We start from the raw sequence: 16,566 nt of genomic DNA, 5'->3' as shown, positions 1-16,566 counted from the left end.
CACCTGTCGAGCAAAGTACTCCTCGGCTATTTCCACGTCGTACTTCACTGAGATGCACTTACTGGAGGTCAGTTCGATGAGAGGAGCAGCATGTTCAGCTTTCATGCCCTGCCTGACAAGGTGATCCTAGAGATGGCAAAAAGCAGACCCATTGCACTTTAACAGTGCTCTACAGTTAAGCACTCTGCCAATCACCAGGCTGGAACACTTTGGAAAATACAGGCACGACTTTCCATTTCTCCCCACCATGCCCACAGAACAAATCTTATGGAAGAGACAGATATTCTTACTATCAACATCTCAAAATAGCCCAATCAAGGCTGTACCTTGATCCATGTGACATAAGAAGGGATTTGCAGGCGGGAAGACCAGCGCAGTGTATGCAGGAGGTCACAGTCACTCATCTCAGGTGTGTTCATGGCCAAGTGGTGCATGTAGCTTTTGGAGGGAGGCAAAATCCCCAGTATCCGCCACAGGATCAAGAAGTAGTACTGAAGGGCACAGGCTTCCTAAAGAGAGGAACAGTAGGATAAATTAGTAAAGAAAGATACAGTCTTGATCATTATAGCTACTGAAATATCTCATCAGGGACTCCAGACTCCTGCAGATGTGCCAAATCAGATGAACACATTCTGGACTGAGTTTCTGTCATATTACACAACAAAATATGCAACAGAGGAGTGAGAAAAGAAAAAGGAAAAATTATACAATTTTCTCCTGCTTAATCATGTTCTAGCCAGAACTACTGGAATTACCAGGGACTTACAGTAAGTCTGAAACATATTATGAATTACAAACTCAAGAGATGTGCAGCCACCATAAACACTACAGTTAGTTGGGGCCTTTGTAAATTCCCTGTTACTCCAACCACTGCCCAAACCACTTGGGTTAAATACTTTGCTTAAAAATCCTAATTTTGAAAACTTGTTATTCCTCAACACAGGCAGTAAGACAGTCTTACCAGTGCTGTGACAGTTTTGTTCTCCCTCCTCCTGAGTGTATCAAACTGGGACCCAGCTGCAAGCAATGAAGTCAGGGCTGCATAAAGCTCATCGTACTTCGTAGCCCTGGAGAAAAGGACCTCACAAACCTGCAGGAGACGACAAGTCAGGACTGATGCTTTGCAAAGCATATATACAGCCAAGTTCTTACTCTTTTAAGTATTCAGAATACCCACAGCCCAAAACTAAGCAAAATAAACCTTCGGGAAGTGAGTTCTGCCAGTATTTTTCTCCTCAGTCAGATAATCAATGAACTGGTGATAAGGGAGCCTGCATGGGAGCAAGCCCACAACCCTGATGGCAACAAATGTAGAGAGGAAACATAACCCAGGAAGAACATGGAGCAAAGTGATGAGAAACAACTCTAATGCCACGTCTTCGTCTCAGGTGTTTCAGCAACACTGAAAAGCAAGTGTGGATAGGGCAGGCCTCTCTGTTCCAGCACTGAACCCCAAGCATTCCTACAAAGTAGTCCAGCACATCATCACAAACTTTGCATGCTGAATTCCCTAACATGCAACTAGGTGTAAAAGGGAATCCCATATTATCTTATCCAGTCACTCTTTTCCTCTCCACTTAGTGAAAAATTTCTGGTCTCTCTGTTTAATCAAGTCTGTCCTTCTTGTCTGTTTTCCCTGGCACTTGTCAAATCCACATGGCCTTGTGGAGACTTACAGGAAGGTCTCTAAACCACAGTGCCCATACCGTGCTGTCCAGACGGTTCAGATCATCCTCAGAAGTTTCTAGAGACAGGATGCAGTAGAACCTGGGCTGTGGAACTGAGTCTGGAATGTGAGAACAGAAAATAACCTTCCAACTGACAGTTTAATTAGGCAGCATTGTGTTATACTCTCTCCCCCATCCCTAATCTTTCACATTTAATACTACTACCAAATACTAAACCAGCTTCATGACACATTGTATGTGCTCTAACCTGTGGTATACACAGTCAAAGTTTTCCTACTCCTACAATCCTGGTACAATAAATACAAATATATTTTGCATTACTTGTACCATACTCCTAGATGACAGCAATTTTATTTAATAAAACTTTTCTTGTGTTATTAGATGCATTTTTATCTATTGTAACTATGCCCATTAAAAGCAGGAAAAGTTGCCCAGACCAGGGCACAGGAAGGGCTCACATTTAATTTTAAAAGTAAATCCTGGAATAAAAAGTTCCTTTCATTTCCTTTCTTACCTGAAGAACAGTGTTTGGTCCAGTTTTCTTCCACTTCTTTAAAGCCGTGATAAAGTGGGACGGACGTTCGTCTGCCACTGTCCTGGGATCCACTCCCCCAGCCAATGGGTGGAGTCAGCAAATTATACTGTACCTAAGTTACAAAATGAACAAACAAAAAGCCACACATGGCATCCTTGTCATTGAGGGGTAGGGGGACAATACCACCCCCCAGAAAAAGAACCATAGAATAGAAACAACCCTGCTTAAAGCAGAACATTACACACTTCTGAGGAAAGCCCTGGACCCTTTCTGATGCTTTTTAATATGAAGGGAGCAGTTTAAATCAAAGGCCAAACTTCCCACAATTGGAAAAGCCAGGCACAAAGCACCAGCATCCCACTAATGAGAAAATCAGAAATCCAAAAAACCTCAGTGGTGAAACACTAAAGCAAAGAAAAGGTAGCTGTGAAATGATGCCTAAATACCCAAACACTCGAGATTTTAAAGATAAGGTGGAACAATCATCCTGTCCTGATCAGGAATTAGGATACTGATTAGACCAGGAATTTTCACTCCAAATGAAGCCAGTGCTAGGAATCAGTAGTGATAGTTAATCATGCCTTGTAACTCCAAAGGCTGGTAATAACATCAAAACTGATTTACTCACAAACGTCATGAAGAGACCAGAACACACCAAATGATTGCCCGTTACACATTTCTGCTGGGTGACCAATTAAATATCCAGAACATGATGTCAAAGCCTAACCTGTTCAAACAGGTACATGGGAGCTTTGGAATACTGATGGAGCAGGTAGTCAAACACCAAGAGCAGCCGTGCCACGATGAGTGGCACAGAACACTGCTGGGTCTCCATGTTTGCTGTCAACTCCACAATTGTCTGGATACAGAGCATCATGATGGACCTGCGGCCCCTCTCTGAGAAATTGTGGAAAATAAGCAGCAGCAGCTGGAGATGTTCCACATTCAGATCTTCTGTGTCACTGGGGACAGTCCCCTGCAAGGCATTTTGCTTCAGGGTGCCCACAAACCTGGCAACAGAAGAGGAAGTTTATAAAGTTTACTTTTCCCCCTGCTTAAATCTCTATTTAAAATCTCTTTAACTAGAGGTTAGAGAAACATTTTCATAATTGTATTTTTCTGCTTAAATACTGGTAATTTCACTAACTGTTCACTACATTGCCTATTAGAATGAGATTACACAAACACTAAAAGCTACAAATTAAATTAGCAGCAAAATCATTTAATGGAAAATCGGAACAATCATTCGAAGGGAGAAAGAAGAATTCAAACCTGTTCCCATGGGAAGGGCTGGCTACTAGAGCTTTAAGAAAGCTAAACCCTATCAGAGACTTTCACATCCAGGTAACGGCAGAAAGGAACAATCCTGGCACCGTCCTAGCAGAACCTACTAGAAATCTGCTGAAATAAAGACATTCTCCTTCCCTTTTTAAAACCAGCATTGCTGTAATTCAGCCTCCTCCCACTTAATTCCTGATTTTAGGTCTCATTTCCTACGTTCTGGATGAAGGACTCCAGCGACATGGCAGAATGATCCTCTGCTCCTCCAAGCATCACACAGATCACAGCTCAGAGAACACACGCACACTTGTTACGCTGGGCCCAGAGAGTTTTCACTTGATGGGAAATGAAAGAGGTTAAGAGATTATTGATTTTCAGCTTCACATAAAATTATCTCACCTTTCCCAGACTTTAAGGCATTCTGGAACATCAGGATCTCCCTGGGCAGTGGCTTTATGTTGCCAAATCAAGAGAAGCCGCGAGAGCACCGACAAACTTTGAGGGTGGATGTAGAGAGGCCACGGACCTTCAGAAAAAGGGGCAACTCCCAGCTGCTGAAGAAGTGTGTTCTGGAACAAAACAGGGGCTTGTTGGAAAGGACCAAGTCCTGTCTGATAGTTTAATTAATTAAAAGTATGATCTGAACATAGAAATGATAACAATCAGCAGGGCTCTCAGCTCGTAAGGGCTCCCACAGCAGTAACTCTCCTATCTCAAATAGCTACTGAGGGACACTTAATGCTGTCCCTCTGCCACCTAAAACACAACAAAGTCTCAACACCAATACAGAAGAAAAAAGGCATTAATGAGCTCTACTCATTTACTGCAATATCACAGCCAGAGAGATTATGTTCAGTGTCTATGAATTTGGAAGAAGACCCCTTTGACTGATTACAGCAATACTTGTTTCTTTTTAAATACAGGAAAAAGGCAGATTGCTGAAAAGTCCAACTGCTTTAAAAAAAGCCAAACAACAGAGTGTTTTAAAGACAGTAGAAAACAGTCAGCAAAGTATAGGGATTTAATTCAGTGATGGGTAAGCAGGTTTGTAACCTATCCTTACAGGGTTAAGTCAGGTCAGCCCATCACCCAGCAAAGAAACCTAAAGGCTACAAAGTTAGTACATGGAAGCAAAAGGATTAATTTGATTCTCTCCTGAGAGAATTCCAAGGCTTTTTGGCATCAGTCCTGACAGCAAAGTAAATCTGCAGGAATGTCTCTTGATAAACTCATGGATAGAGGCAACTTTCCAAAACACAGACTCATTTCCTTCTCAGCTTTCATCACCTTCAAAGTTCAGTAGATTAGTTTGAACTCTAGATGTTAAGTTTACACTGTGCAGGATGTTTTGTACTGGATGACTGCAAAGGTCATTCAAATCATTGGATTCAAAATATTCCAGCCTCTGTTTGCAAAATAGCCTCAGAGTCAAATGTAATCACCAAGATACTACTCTAGGTGTGGAGAATCCACATAGGGACCTTAACAGACACCATCACTTCTTCATTTCATTTACACATTCAATCCCAGATTACCTGCAGGGCAGGGGACTGAAGATCTGAGGTCACCAGGGAATGGTTGAAGTGATAGAGCGCAGCAGCAAACTCCTCATCTGATGTGCCTGTAAGACAGGGATCGAGTGCCCTTTACTACCTTTCCTCTCCTACAGTTAAAATTTTGACATGAAACTAAGAAAACACACACTTCTAAATCTTCCAGCTCTATCGGAGTTCTATTCACTTACCCTTAAGCCCATCCTTGTCCACCTCCTTGATGATGCTGGCCAGTGTTGCCATGTGCTGCTCCGACAGAGATACACTCAGGTAGTTGCGAATGAAGTTATTCCTGGAGTTCAGCATAGAAGAAGTGATAAAGTTCAAAATGTTTGAAGCTAGGCTCAAAAACTGCAAAGAAAAGAGAAACACACTATAGAAGCAAAAAAAGCAGAGGGACAACTTTAAATAAAAACTAAACCACCAGTAAAATAAATCAAGTCCCTTAATTACCCCCCAGAAGTGGAGGACAGGTGAACTCAAGGCAATTCAGCTCACTGCACTGTGGTCTGTATCAGGATTGATTCTAGAACTCTCTCAGAAGGTAGAAGGGCTCCAACTTCTCTCCTGCAGTATTTATTTTTGTCTTTACCCAACAGAGTTAGAGCTAAAAGCATTCTATTAGTAAGTCATTTCACTCATTGTTCTGCTCCCATTTTCCCTCTCCCTCTGTAACCCAAACAGATACTATCTGCAGTCTCTGCTTCCCTGGCAGCAACAAATCCTGTGACATTCCACTTGACAGGAGACTACAGAAAACATCTTTCCTCAAAGTCAAGACACTCCTGATTCTCCATCAGCAATGCACTCATAATACCTGACATTTATCATGTTGCTGTGTAGCTACTCACTGACAGGTAGACAACGCTACAGCTCAGCAGTGATTTCACTGAGCCCCAACACCTCCCCGTACCAGTTCTGGATCCTTGCGACTGGCCAGGATGTTCCCATTCTCTCCACCACTCTGTTTGTTGGGGCTTTTCACCCTTGGTGAGCTCTCCAAAGGAGGTGGTGGAGGGGGTGGTGGTGGGGCCACCTTCTCTTTACTTGGAGAGATTGTCTCTTCAAACCATTGCCCAAGGATGGGTTCACTGTCATCATCTAACACACGAGATAGGAAAAACAAAACCATATTATTATAAGCAAATACCTCATAAAACTACTCACCCTGAAAAAGGCCTAAAATGGAATTTCAGTGAGCAGAGTTAAGACATCTGCTATCTTCATTTCTGCCTTCTAAATCACACAGCAAAGTACTTTTACAGAGGTCCAGTAGGAATTTGCAACAAGAAATTACTTCCATTCCTCTTGAGTAAATAATGCCAAATCCCAGCCACTCAGGCTTCAGTTTACAGAACAGACTCCAGTCAGCACTACTTCTGCCACACAGACCTTACAAACTGTTGTGTTTTTTCGGCCTTACACATCATTTCAATCTGAGCAGGCAACAGCCCAGTAGCCAGGTTCCCCCCAAATCTGAAAGGCAGCGTAAAATCCTGACTGATGCAAACTCTTGTTACCTTGGCTGCTGTCCTCCTCAGTGCTGCTGAAATCATCCTCATAGTAGGTGTTGGAGTCAGTGGAGGCACTCGCGTCACTGCTCATGGAGCCCTTCCTCTGGCGCTGCAGGACACAGGCCTTAGAGAACAGCACAACATTTCAGGATTATGAAAGGTAAGAATTTGAAAATAAGAGTAACTTCCTCATGCCTTTTAATTTTCTTCTAGCTAATCTTTCTCAACTAATTTATGAACAGTTTTTCAAGGCTTCTTCCACTTAAGTTTTATTTCAAATTACACAGGATGGTTGGAAACAAACAATCTATGTCAAGTTTGTAAGCAACACTTGAAGTAACAGCTCTAACCTAAAAGCATCGGTTTTGAACACAGGTTTTTCATCTTCCCATTAAACTCACAAATACCACTGAACTTACAGAAAAAGTTCATTTTCATTAGAACGAGTTTGTCAAATATACATCTCCGAAAAGACGGAAGACAGAGGCCCCAACTGATGATTTCTGAAAGAATTCTACATTCCTCTCAGCATAGAGAGGAATGAACTTTCCATGCTTAGGGGTGGTTCAGATCCAGAAGTTCTCTGTGTGCCAGTTCCTACCTTTCTGTAGGAAGTGGAGAGCAAAGTCAGTAGCAGGTTAGTGAGTGGCACAGAGTCTATGAGGCGCTGAATCCTCTGGATGGACGTGCTTTGAGCCATGATATCCAGCACTGCTGGGGGACCGTCACTCTCCCAGCCCTGGAGCAGAGATTTTAAAATTGAATTGAAAACAAGAGAATTGAGAAGTGTGTTTGAGTGCAGAGGGCAAAATGCTTCATGAGAACACGCAATGGTCCCTGCATACCTTGTGCAATGCCTCCACTTGCAGATCTTGGAAGAGCGATGACAGCAATCTGATGGCATGATTTGCCAGCACCACTGACAGCACACCAAACCCTTGGTGCCTACAGAAACACAAAGGACACAGCGCAATTTCAGGGGGTAAATAAATAAATAAACAAATAGATAGATAGACAGATAGATTAAACTGAATGAACTGACTGCCTTGATAAACTGAAGAAGATAACTTTTCTTTCCAAGACTCAAGATTTGAACTATAAATGAAGTGAAATAAAATTTCGAGAGACCAGCAAGACCCCACAGTAGTTGCTTGCTGGGCATGGCTATATCCATCAACAATGATTCCTGCAGTGGGGTGTTACATACCCTTTCCCAGGTCCTAGTTTGGGAGACCCAACACCCTCCTTAGTACGAGCAATAATGTCTCTGACACGAAGAGCAGCCAGTGGATCCTTCTCCTTTCCCTTATCTGCCAAGGCCGTGGGGCTGAGGTTCAAGATGAGGAAGAGGCTGTTCAGCAAACACCAAGCCCCGAGCAGCTGGAAGTTCTGATAATGCTATCATACCAAAAGTCAGGAGGAACAGGGGAGAAAAAAGCACCAAGACAAAATAGTATCAATCCAAATGCCAAAACAGACCAGCACAAAAATAGGGAAAAAGCTTCCTGAGATGGAAATCTTACCTCACCCCCTGCACGGCGTGAATTGCTGATGGCTTGCCCAATCATTTCATAGATTTCAAGCTGCAAATAAAGCCAAAACATTGGTAAGGTGCTCCACTGGGCAATAATAAAAATAAAAAACTCAAAATACAAGTGTATTTTGCCCCCTAGAATTAGCCACTCTTTAATTCCTTTTCCAGCAAGGCTAATGCCTAGAAATAACAGTCGTTGCAATCCAAATAAATACAAATTCTACACATTTCATGCGCTGAAATGGAAAACAGTGAACACCCTCTCATTACTTACACATTTCTGTACAATAGTAGCAGCATCGTTTTCATAATCTTCTTCTTTGGAACTTGTGGACCCAGTTCGTACCTGTTGAGTGCTGCCCACGTGCAGGATGGCCATGCAGGTGGCCACGCTCACACCTCAGGGGAAACAAGTGCAGGGAGAATTCTCAGTAAGAGCCAATCTTGGGACAAAATGTTCCTATTTAGTACATTAAAATGTGTCCGTAAACTTGATGGAATGGGGAATGTTCAGTATCACAGCTGAGATTAAAAAATCTTCAGTACCCCCAAAAGAGGAAAGTTTTATCCTACAAAAACACATGGGAACAGTTAAAAGAGGAGATGGTTTACTATGTAATTCAACACCATTTTTAAGACAATCTTCATACTTGAGTGCCATATCTCTTTAAAGTCTCCTCCATGACAATTAAACACTCAGGATTTTGGTGTACTTAAACCAATCCTGGAGAATAAAGTTGATTTGGGGCTACAATCAATTAAGCTGAAGCCATAAAAGCATTGTAAAAATATATTATGCTCTGAACGTTCCAAAAAGAGCAGAAACCACAGGCCTTTAAGATGTTAAATCACTCAGCCTTTTTCTTAGATACTGACAAGAACAGTGGCAGAATGTACCAGCATTTCAGGGCCACTGTAACAACTTCAATATTAACCCAGTCACACACTTTGCCGCAGAGCTTTCAAATTCACAAGAAATAAAGGTTACTTGTGGGCTGAGCCTCACAAAGCAGAGCAAAAAGCTCCAAAAAACCAGAGGAGATTCACTCACCTGCATAGAGACAGCTGAGAGCAAGAACAGTCACGTCTTGGAGACGTGTAGGAGTCAGGGGCTCCAACACAGGCAGAGACAGAGTATCCAGTGCCATGGTCACATCTATCACCAGGGAGTGGAACCTGCAGGAAGGACACATGTTGAGGTTCAGCAAAGTGACGAACATGAGAGCTCAGAGGAGCAGCCAGTGAGCGACACTGTCCCGCCAGCAGTCATTTCCCCTCAGACCTGCGGGGATGTACCAGGAGGTACCAGAGAGCAGTGACGGCACTGACCCGTTGCGCACAGCGGTGGCATCGGCCACTGTGGCTGGCATGATGAAGAAGGAGTTGGCTGACACAGCATCCTGAAACCTGTTGATGTATCTCAGGAAGTATGGCAGGTTCAGGCAAACTCGCAGCAGCTTTTCAGAGCCACCTACCAAAAATAACAACAGTGTTATTTTACTCTTTCATCAGAGAGATTCTAAGCAGGACAGATCTAACGGTCCGCAATAATTGACTTAATTAGTCTTTGTGGTGAGAAAATGTCATCAGAAATGAGGCAACAGGATAAAGAGTAGTTTGCAACACATAAACCAGTTGGTCAAGTTTCCAGTCCCTACTTGTAACGGGTGTCACAAAGCTCTGTGTCCATGCCAGATGGCACATCAGGTCTAGTTGGTTGGACGTGATGATCTCCAAGGTCTTTTCCAACCTTAACGATCCTGAGATTCTATTCCACACCTGCTCAATGATCCATCCCATAAACTGTTTCATATTGTCCATCTTATTTACCCCTCACAACACAAACATACTGACTGAGTGCAATGAAAACTCCACTCCAGCCACAACCTCCCCTGGCAATCACTATGAATCCTTTAGGCCAGAGAACTTCCTCCCACTCAGAGCTGTGAGGTGAAACACTGAGAGACATTGTTCTAGCACTTTTTTTGACCCTGAAGCTTAGAAAGCTGATTCTCACCAAGTTCTTGCAGGCTGGCCACATTCTGAGCAATGAATATGCTTTTGGTCTTTGCTGCAGAGGTTTGATCCGTGGCAGCTTGATCCTCATTCTCTCCTTCCACCTAAAGCAAGCACATACTAAATATATTACAGAGGCATTAAAATATACAGTACTGCTGTAAGTCTCTATACAGGAGCAAGGTGGATCAGCAGCAGGACTCAAAACAGCCATGGATATCACTGAACATTGCCCTCCACGAGGAAACAAATCTACTACTACCAACACAATGCCAATTGCCATTTTCCACTCAACAACATGCAAGCAGGATTTAAATACTTAAGGTTTTCCTTACACTTGTATTAAAAAACTACCACTTGCAGTCCTCTGCCCTTCCCTGCGCTATGTTACTAATGTTAAAATTCAGACTGGTTCTATTTTAGGGCTTTTTCACCTGTGTCTCTTGTGTGATGGATGGTGATGATGAGACTCTGGGGTTAAAGACTGATGTCAACTGGTTGAGGAAGTTCATCTGCACCTCCTTCTGTCTCAGCTCTGGGCTCACCGGGGAGGCCAGCTCCTTCTGGTCCTCAACTGCAGGATAAATAACAAACCACCGTGTCATACAGCAAACCCCCAGGATTTTCTGTGCCTAACTCCAGTGCTGCAGGGAAATACACACAAATGTATTTCCTCCCTACCATCAGAGAGGGTTTTGACAGTCTGAGGCAGCTTGGCTGATTTCATCATTGCTGTGAAGGTGATAATTTCTGTCCGGTCTAGACGGCTGCAGCCCGTGCACAGTCCCTTTATCAGCAGAATGAGGTGTTTCTACAAAAAGAAAACAAAAGATATAAAGTACAATTTAAACTCTCTTGATTCCAATTATTCCTCCATATCGTTTACTGTAAGCAGCTGGATTAAGAGTAATGCAACTTCAGCTGGCAAGGCCACTGCAACAGCTCTAATCCACTGGGATCTTACACCAAAGATCGTGACAGATTATTGACTGCAGGTAATTCAGGTCACCAACACTGGCCCTGTGCTTCTTATGGAAAACACCTGGAGAAGCTCTCTGTGATACACTAGATTATGTGAACCCTTCTCACATGCCTTTCCTCTTCTAAATAGATATAAGCTTTCCCAGATGATTAGAATACAAGCAGGAAAGAAATCACCTTTAAAAACACAACAAATAGTTTTGATCCAGGTTGTTACACAAAACCAAACCAGAATGTAGGAAACTGCAACAGAATTAACCAAGACTTCAGGTCACCTTTATTTCAGGTTGTAAGCAACCTGAGATTCTGAGTAAAGAATGCAGAGGGAAGACTCAGCAAGAATCAACGGTACATCTTAAATATTTTAAGAGCTTCATTAATAATTTTGCTTTATGTATGTAACATTAGAGCAAATATTTCAGATTTAGAGCCCAAAGTCCATTTTCACACTCAGGTTTGGCCACACTGTCAAAATCTGTGCTCACCTGTGACACAGCACATGCCTCATCTGGGTTCTCAAGACGCAGCAGGGAGAATTCAATGAGGACTTTACAAGCAGCTGCCACTGACTGCAGTTGGTTTCTTGGTACTGAAAAAAGCAGATCCTTGTACTTAGAATAAGTTTTTATATAATTCAGTGCAATAAGTTCCCAATGCTGTCAATGGAAAAGGATGCTCTGCAGCGTGGGCACACACACAATCCATCATGCCGAACGTACAGGTGCAATATAAATTCAGTCTCATGACAATGCAACCCAAGAAATGACAGTAAATCAGGATAATGCCTTCTACCAGACAGAGAAATTTAGACAGATAAAAGTTTCCCCAGCAACATTATTTAATGCTGACAGAAGCACTGAAGAACATGAAACGAGTCCACAAAGCCCATTTTTTTTTTTGTTGAAATTGCTAAATTGTCAGCCAGAATAACAGAAAATACTTTGAGTCACAATGTTTAGATCATGACCGCCAACACAGCAACACAACTACAGAATCCCAGAATGGTTTGGGTTGGAGGGACCTTAAGTCTCATCTCATTCCAAACCAGTGCCATGGGCTGGGACACCTTTCACTAGATCAGGTTGCTCCAAGCTCCATCCAACCTGGTCTTGGACACTTTCAAGAATGGCAGTGTTCTAACTCCTTAAAAATAATCTAAAAATCCTGAAAACTGAATCAAAAACTTCATTTGACCAAAAATTAAGTCAGGCCAGTGAATAAGCAACCAAAAAGGCAATGCTGTCCAGTACTTGGTAGCCAAACACTCTCATCAACAAGCTTCCCTTTTCATCAGAACTGACATTTTGTCAGGATAAAGTCTGATACGTATATAATGTCAAGTTCGATTCAGCAAGAGGGAAAAAAACAAATACAAAAATGACAACAATTCTGATTTACTTTCACTATATTCCAGTCACAACCCAAGAGCAAGAGAAGCAAAGGAGGGGGAACACTTACTTAGACCACACACAGTAGTAATGTAGTGCGTGGAAAGTGCAACGAAGGAGGAGTAAAAAGGCTCATATTGTTTGTCGTGGTGCAGGATTTCAGATTCACTGCAATGGGAGAACAGGAAAGATGTGTTAATCGGATTCAGCACAACAGCAGCACCCCCCAACACCCAAATATATCCATTAACAGAGGTAAGACAAGATCATTAACAGCTCTGAGAACACAACTCGTGTCCTCAGGACTGAGCCCACAAGCAGCAGCCAGATCACGGCACCGGCACAGCTATCCACATAGGAAATTTAAGGAAATAATTCCAATATTGTAAATGTTTCTCCTTTAAAGCATCAACAGGTCAGGCTCTCTCCCAGCCAGAGGCTCATTAACCTTTAAGTTATTCTAAACTCAGCTGCCCAGAGTGTTTGGACTGTGCGTTCTGCTAACGCTGGCAGGATTTGCCAGGCCTGGAGCACAGGCATTCCCTTTCTGTCACGGCACAGAGGCAACTGGAGTTTGTGCAATTCTGCAAATCAGAGGGATCAAACCAGGCAATTGCATAATCACAACAGCGCAGCATCTGCCATGAGCTGGACAGTGAAGGGTTTTGGCAGGTAAGTCAAGTCTCTGTGAGACCCACTGGCCACGGAGATCAGCTATTTCTGACAGAGGTGACACTGTGCAGGTTAAAGGCTGCTGCAGTGAGGCCCCAACACACCCCATCTGCACAGAAACAGAACACACACAGCTCTGCCTCCACACCTACTTCTGCCTCTAACTTTTCCCGTGACAAAACTAGGGGATGTGAATCTCTGCCTATAAATTACTTTCTTTCACATTTCCAATCAGTGATGTGAACAAGCAAGTTGGAAGAACAGATTATTCAACTCAGGCTTACTTAAAGAGGTTATTCCTGGAGGGCTGGTGGAGAACAGAGGGCAGCAATATACACACAAATGCTGTACCCAACTCCAACCATGACTCAAGCTTTGGGAATGACCAGTGCTGCTTCAGAGCACCAAAATGAACCCACATATCCCTTTCACTCAGTGACACACAACAGTGCAGCTTCATCAGGGTGGGAGGAGGAAAAGGAAACACCATTCCCCGTTGACCTGAACAAAGCTCAATTTATGCTCAGTCACCTTCCTTTTTTCTACACTAAGTGATTGTTTCCAGTCCTAACAGCAGATGCAGCTGAAACAGAAGAAACTCTGGAATGGAATCATTTCTCCAGAAAAATGAACAGAAATACCCATGAGCTTTGCAGTTTGACTTCCTAGATTTGAGACTTTATTTTATTTAGTCTGTCTAAAAAGCTGAAATAGAAAAGCACAGAGGCATTACTTGAAGATATTTAGCAGCACAACATGACTGAGCTTCAACACCTCAGGCTTCACCTGAGTATCTCCTGCCAGAACCGCTCTGCTGGGCAATGAACATGCAAAAAAGTCTGTGCTCTCTCAGACACTAATTTTGCTCACCTACCTCTCAGGCCCAACCCCAAATCAGCAGCAGGAGATGTGTGTGACGTATTTTAAGAGAATTAATTAGAACAATTTGGGAATAACAGAGTACAGGAGAGGTTGGCAGCTCCTCAATTACTGCACAGGTCAAGGTGTGCAATACACAATGCCCACGGGGTATAGGAACACAAAGGTGCAGTATCCAGCACAAGAGAGAGAATGTCACCTGGATTGGGCAAGGAGAGGGTTGAGTTTTAGTCAAACAAGTTGTGGGTGTTAAGGCAGTGCAAAGTGGAAGGCAGCTGTCAAGTAATCATGAATCCTTGCAAATAAATCAATCTGGGATGTGCCAGAGTGTTATTCTGCATATACAGTGAAACTGAATAAGAACTTTCAGCTATTATATTGTGGTTTATTGTTTAAAGGGCTTGTGCTTCCCAAGGAAGCTCATTTCTCAGGCTGGGCGAGAAGCCTATCGATATCAATATAATGCCAGCATCAAATCCCAGCTCCTCTCTCAGCTCCACTCCCAAATCCCAAACAGCCCAAAACAGACCCTTTCTGTAAGGCAGAAGGCACAAAGCAGCTTCTCCTTGAGAAGGCACCACACCAGGTACAAGAATTCTGCCCTATGGAAACCCCTTCCCCAAAAACCAGCCTCATGTGATTGTCCCAGACTCCATGTTCCATTCAGCTGCACCTTTCCAAGTCAGCAGCTCCCTCATTTATGCCAATTAAGAGGCCAAATCCCATCAATGCTTGAATGTACCTAACAGGGTGTCACATGAAATGGGAGATCATCCCACACAGGACAATACCAGTAACCTGACCACGCTTAAATTTATAAATTAAATAGAAAACTTGTTAAAAATGGAGTTTATTGATTTATTTTGAAAACAGTAAGACTGGTGATTCCACTATCATCACACCAAGTTAATTTAAGGGGAAATCCAGTCACCTTGGGGTTGGCTGACACCACCAAGAACTTAACAACCACCTTCTAAAAATAATCTGAACAGATAAAATATTTCAGATGAGAAATCTAAAGATAGATTCTTGTTCAGCACAGAAAAGCACAACTCTAAACACCAATGAGCTGTATTTATACCTTTGAGATTTGCCAATTATATCAAGGCATGAAATAAAAAGTATCACTCTGCAAGAGCCCAAATCCTGCCGGATCATCAGATACAACTCCAACCTCAGGCAGTGCTGCTTAAAGGCAACAAACTGTTCTCTCAAGTGGAAAATGGAACCAGCATTCCCAGTAAAGGAGGAAACAGCCCACTCCCAGAACTCAAGTGGGTCCACTCAAGTGTCTCCAGGATATTCTGATGAAACACTTCACTTTAGGCACACAGACAGCGGAACTCCGCACAGACAAGTGACACTAAAATGGTCCTTAGAACAAAGATAAGCCAAAAAACTGCCCAAATTCCATCAGCACATTCTGGGTGAACCACTGCTCTGTGTAACAGGTACTGAACTCTTTGCACTGAACTCTTTGAATTTGGAGCATCCACTGCACACTCAGCCATTTGTTATTAAGAAAAACACCACAAGGCTTTAATTTATCATCTTCCTTAGCGCAGTGTTTATTTTATGTTTCCCAACAACTAACTGTGGCCAGGGTTATCCGCTCCAGTATGCCACTGGAGCGTTGTGGCATTCACACCTCCTATTTTAGGTCGTAAAATAAGCTATAAGTTGAATTAAACGGCTGCAGTGGATACTCATGCTCGGAGTCCAATGCTTCTGGTTAAGAAAAGGCAGACCTGATTTGGTTCTGCTTTATTTCTCCTTAAAATATGTGAAGTATTGCAGTGGCAGAGACTTAGAGGGAAGTCGGTGCTCACCCCCTGGTCCCCTCAGGACCCAGGTGAGACAACACCTCCCCTGGCACCACCGGACAGACCGTGACAGACCCGGGCAAAGGTAAAGCCACAAGACCAGTCCCGAAGGCTCTGGGCGGGCGCCTGCCCGCAGTGCTGCGGCCGGACGGGCACCCCCAGCCCGTTACGGGGCCTGAGGGCACAGCCGGGAGCTCCGGGCAGCGGGAGGAGCGGGGAACGGCGCTCGGGGCTCCTCCCGGGCAGCCGCAGCCCCGCCACTTCCCCTGCCGGCACCTGGTACCACACACCGAGTACCGGGTACCGAGTGCCGGGTACCGAGCACCAAGTACCGAGCGGGACCCGCCTCAGCCGCTCCCGCACCCCCAGCGCTACCCCCCTGAGGGGAAGGCAGCCGCGAGCGCGTGGTGCCCCTCACCTCTCGATGACCGAGGCGAGTAGCTGCGGCAGCTCCTTCATGTCGAAAGCCGAGTAGGACGCGGAGAGCAGCGGCCGCACGGCCACGTCCCAGCCGGGCCCGGCCGCGGCCCCCGCGCCGCCCGCCGCCATCTTGGGCTGCGCTGGGCCGGGGCCGCGCCGGGCCGCGCCCCCTGCCGGTGGGGGGGCGATCGAGCAACGTCGCGCCGCCCCATTGGCCCGCGGCTCGGGCGCGTGCGCACTGAGTGAGTCAGCAAGTTTGGCGCGCGGCGCGTGCGCCGTGAG

The 16,566-nt window shown here is 44.2% G+C and overlaps 1 protein-coding gene across 6 annotated transcripts in view; it reads right to left on the bottom strand.

Moving 5' to 3' along the window:
* The window catches only part of UBR4 (ubiquitin protein ligase E3 component n-recognin 4), an 80,489-nt gene extending 64,072 nt beyond the window's left edge, over positions 1–16,417 (bottom strand). For all 6 annotated transcript variants that reach the window (XR_004360620.1, XM_032708756.1, XM_032708757.1 and 3 more), the window contains exons 1-24: positions 16,283–16,417; positions 12,561–12,658; positions 11,588–11,691; positions 10,803–10,932; positions 10,556–10,695; positions 10,123–10,225; positions 9,435–9,576; positions 9,157–9,281; positions 8,380–8,504; positions 8,095–8,154; positions 7,779–7,969; positions 7,417–7,516; positions 7,173–7,310; positions 6,578–6,695; positions 5,971–6,158; positions 5,249–5,408; positions 5,040–5,125; positions 3,904–4,073; positions 2,951–3,233; positions 2,203–2,335; positions 1,707–1,786; positions 962–1,090; positions 327–509; positions 4–126 (exon numbers count right to left, since the gene is read on the bottom strand). Coding sequence is in view for 5 of the 6 variants with exons in the window: in XM_032708756.1 (XP_032564647.1) it covers positions 4–126; positions 327–509; positions 962–1,090; positions 1,707–1,786; positions 2,203–2,335; positions 2,951–3,233; positions 3,904–4,073; positions 5,040–5,125; positions 5,249–5,408; positions 5,971–6,158; positions 6,578–6,695; positions 7,173–7,310; positions 7,417–7,516; positions 7,779–7,969; positions 8,095–8,154; positions 8,380–8,504; positions 9,157–9,281; positions 9,435–9,576; positions 10,123–10,225; positions 10,556–10,695; positions 10,803–10,932; positions 11,588–11,691; positions 12,561–12,658; positions 16,283–16,413 (3,240 nt within the window). In the remaining variant the exon portion in view is untranslated. The remainder of the gene's footprint in view (positions 1–3; positions 127–326; positions 510–961; positions 1,091–1,706; positions 1,787–2,202; positions 2,336–2,950; positions 3,234–3,903; positions 4,074–5,039; positions 5,126–5,248; positions 5,409–5,970; positions 6,159–6,577; positions 6,696–7,172; positions 7,311–7,416; positions 7,517–7,778; positions 7,970–8,094; positions 8,155–8,379; positions 8,505–9,156; positions 9,282–9,434; positions 9,577–10,122; positions 10,226–10,555; positions 10,696–10,802; positions 10,933–11,587; positions 11,692–12,560; positions 12,659–16,282) is intronic.
* Positions 16,418–16,566: the final 149 nt, after the last annotated feature.

This window comes from Chiroxiphia lanceolata, chromosome 22 (assembly GCF_009829145.1).
Source record: "Chiroxiphia lanceolata isolate bChiLan1 chromosome 22, bChiLan1.pri, whole genome shotgun sequence".
Classification (NCBI taxonomy): domain Eukaryota; kingdom Metazoa; phylum Chordata; class Aves; order Passeriformes; family Pipridae; genus Chiroxiphia; species Chiroxiphia lanceolata.
Note: the sequence above shows the minus strand (reverse complement) of the source record. Positions and strands in the feature narration are given on the sequence as shown.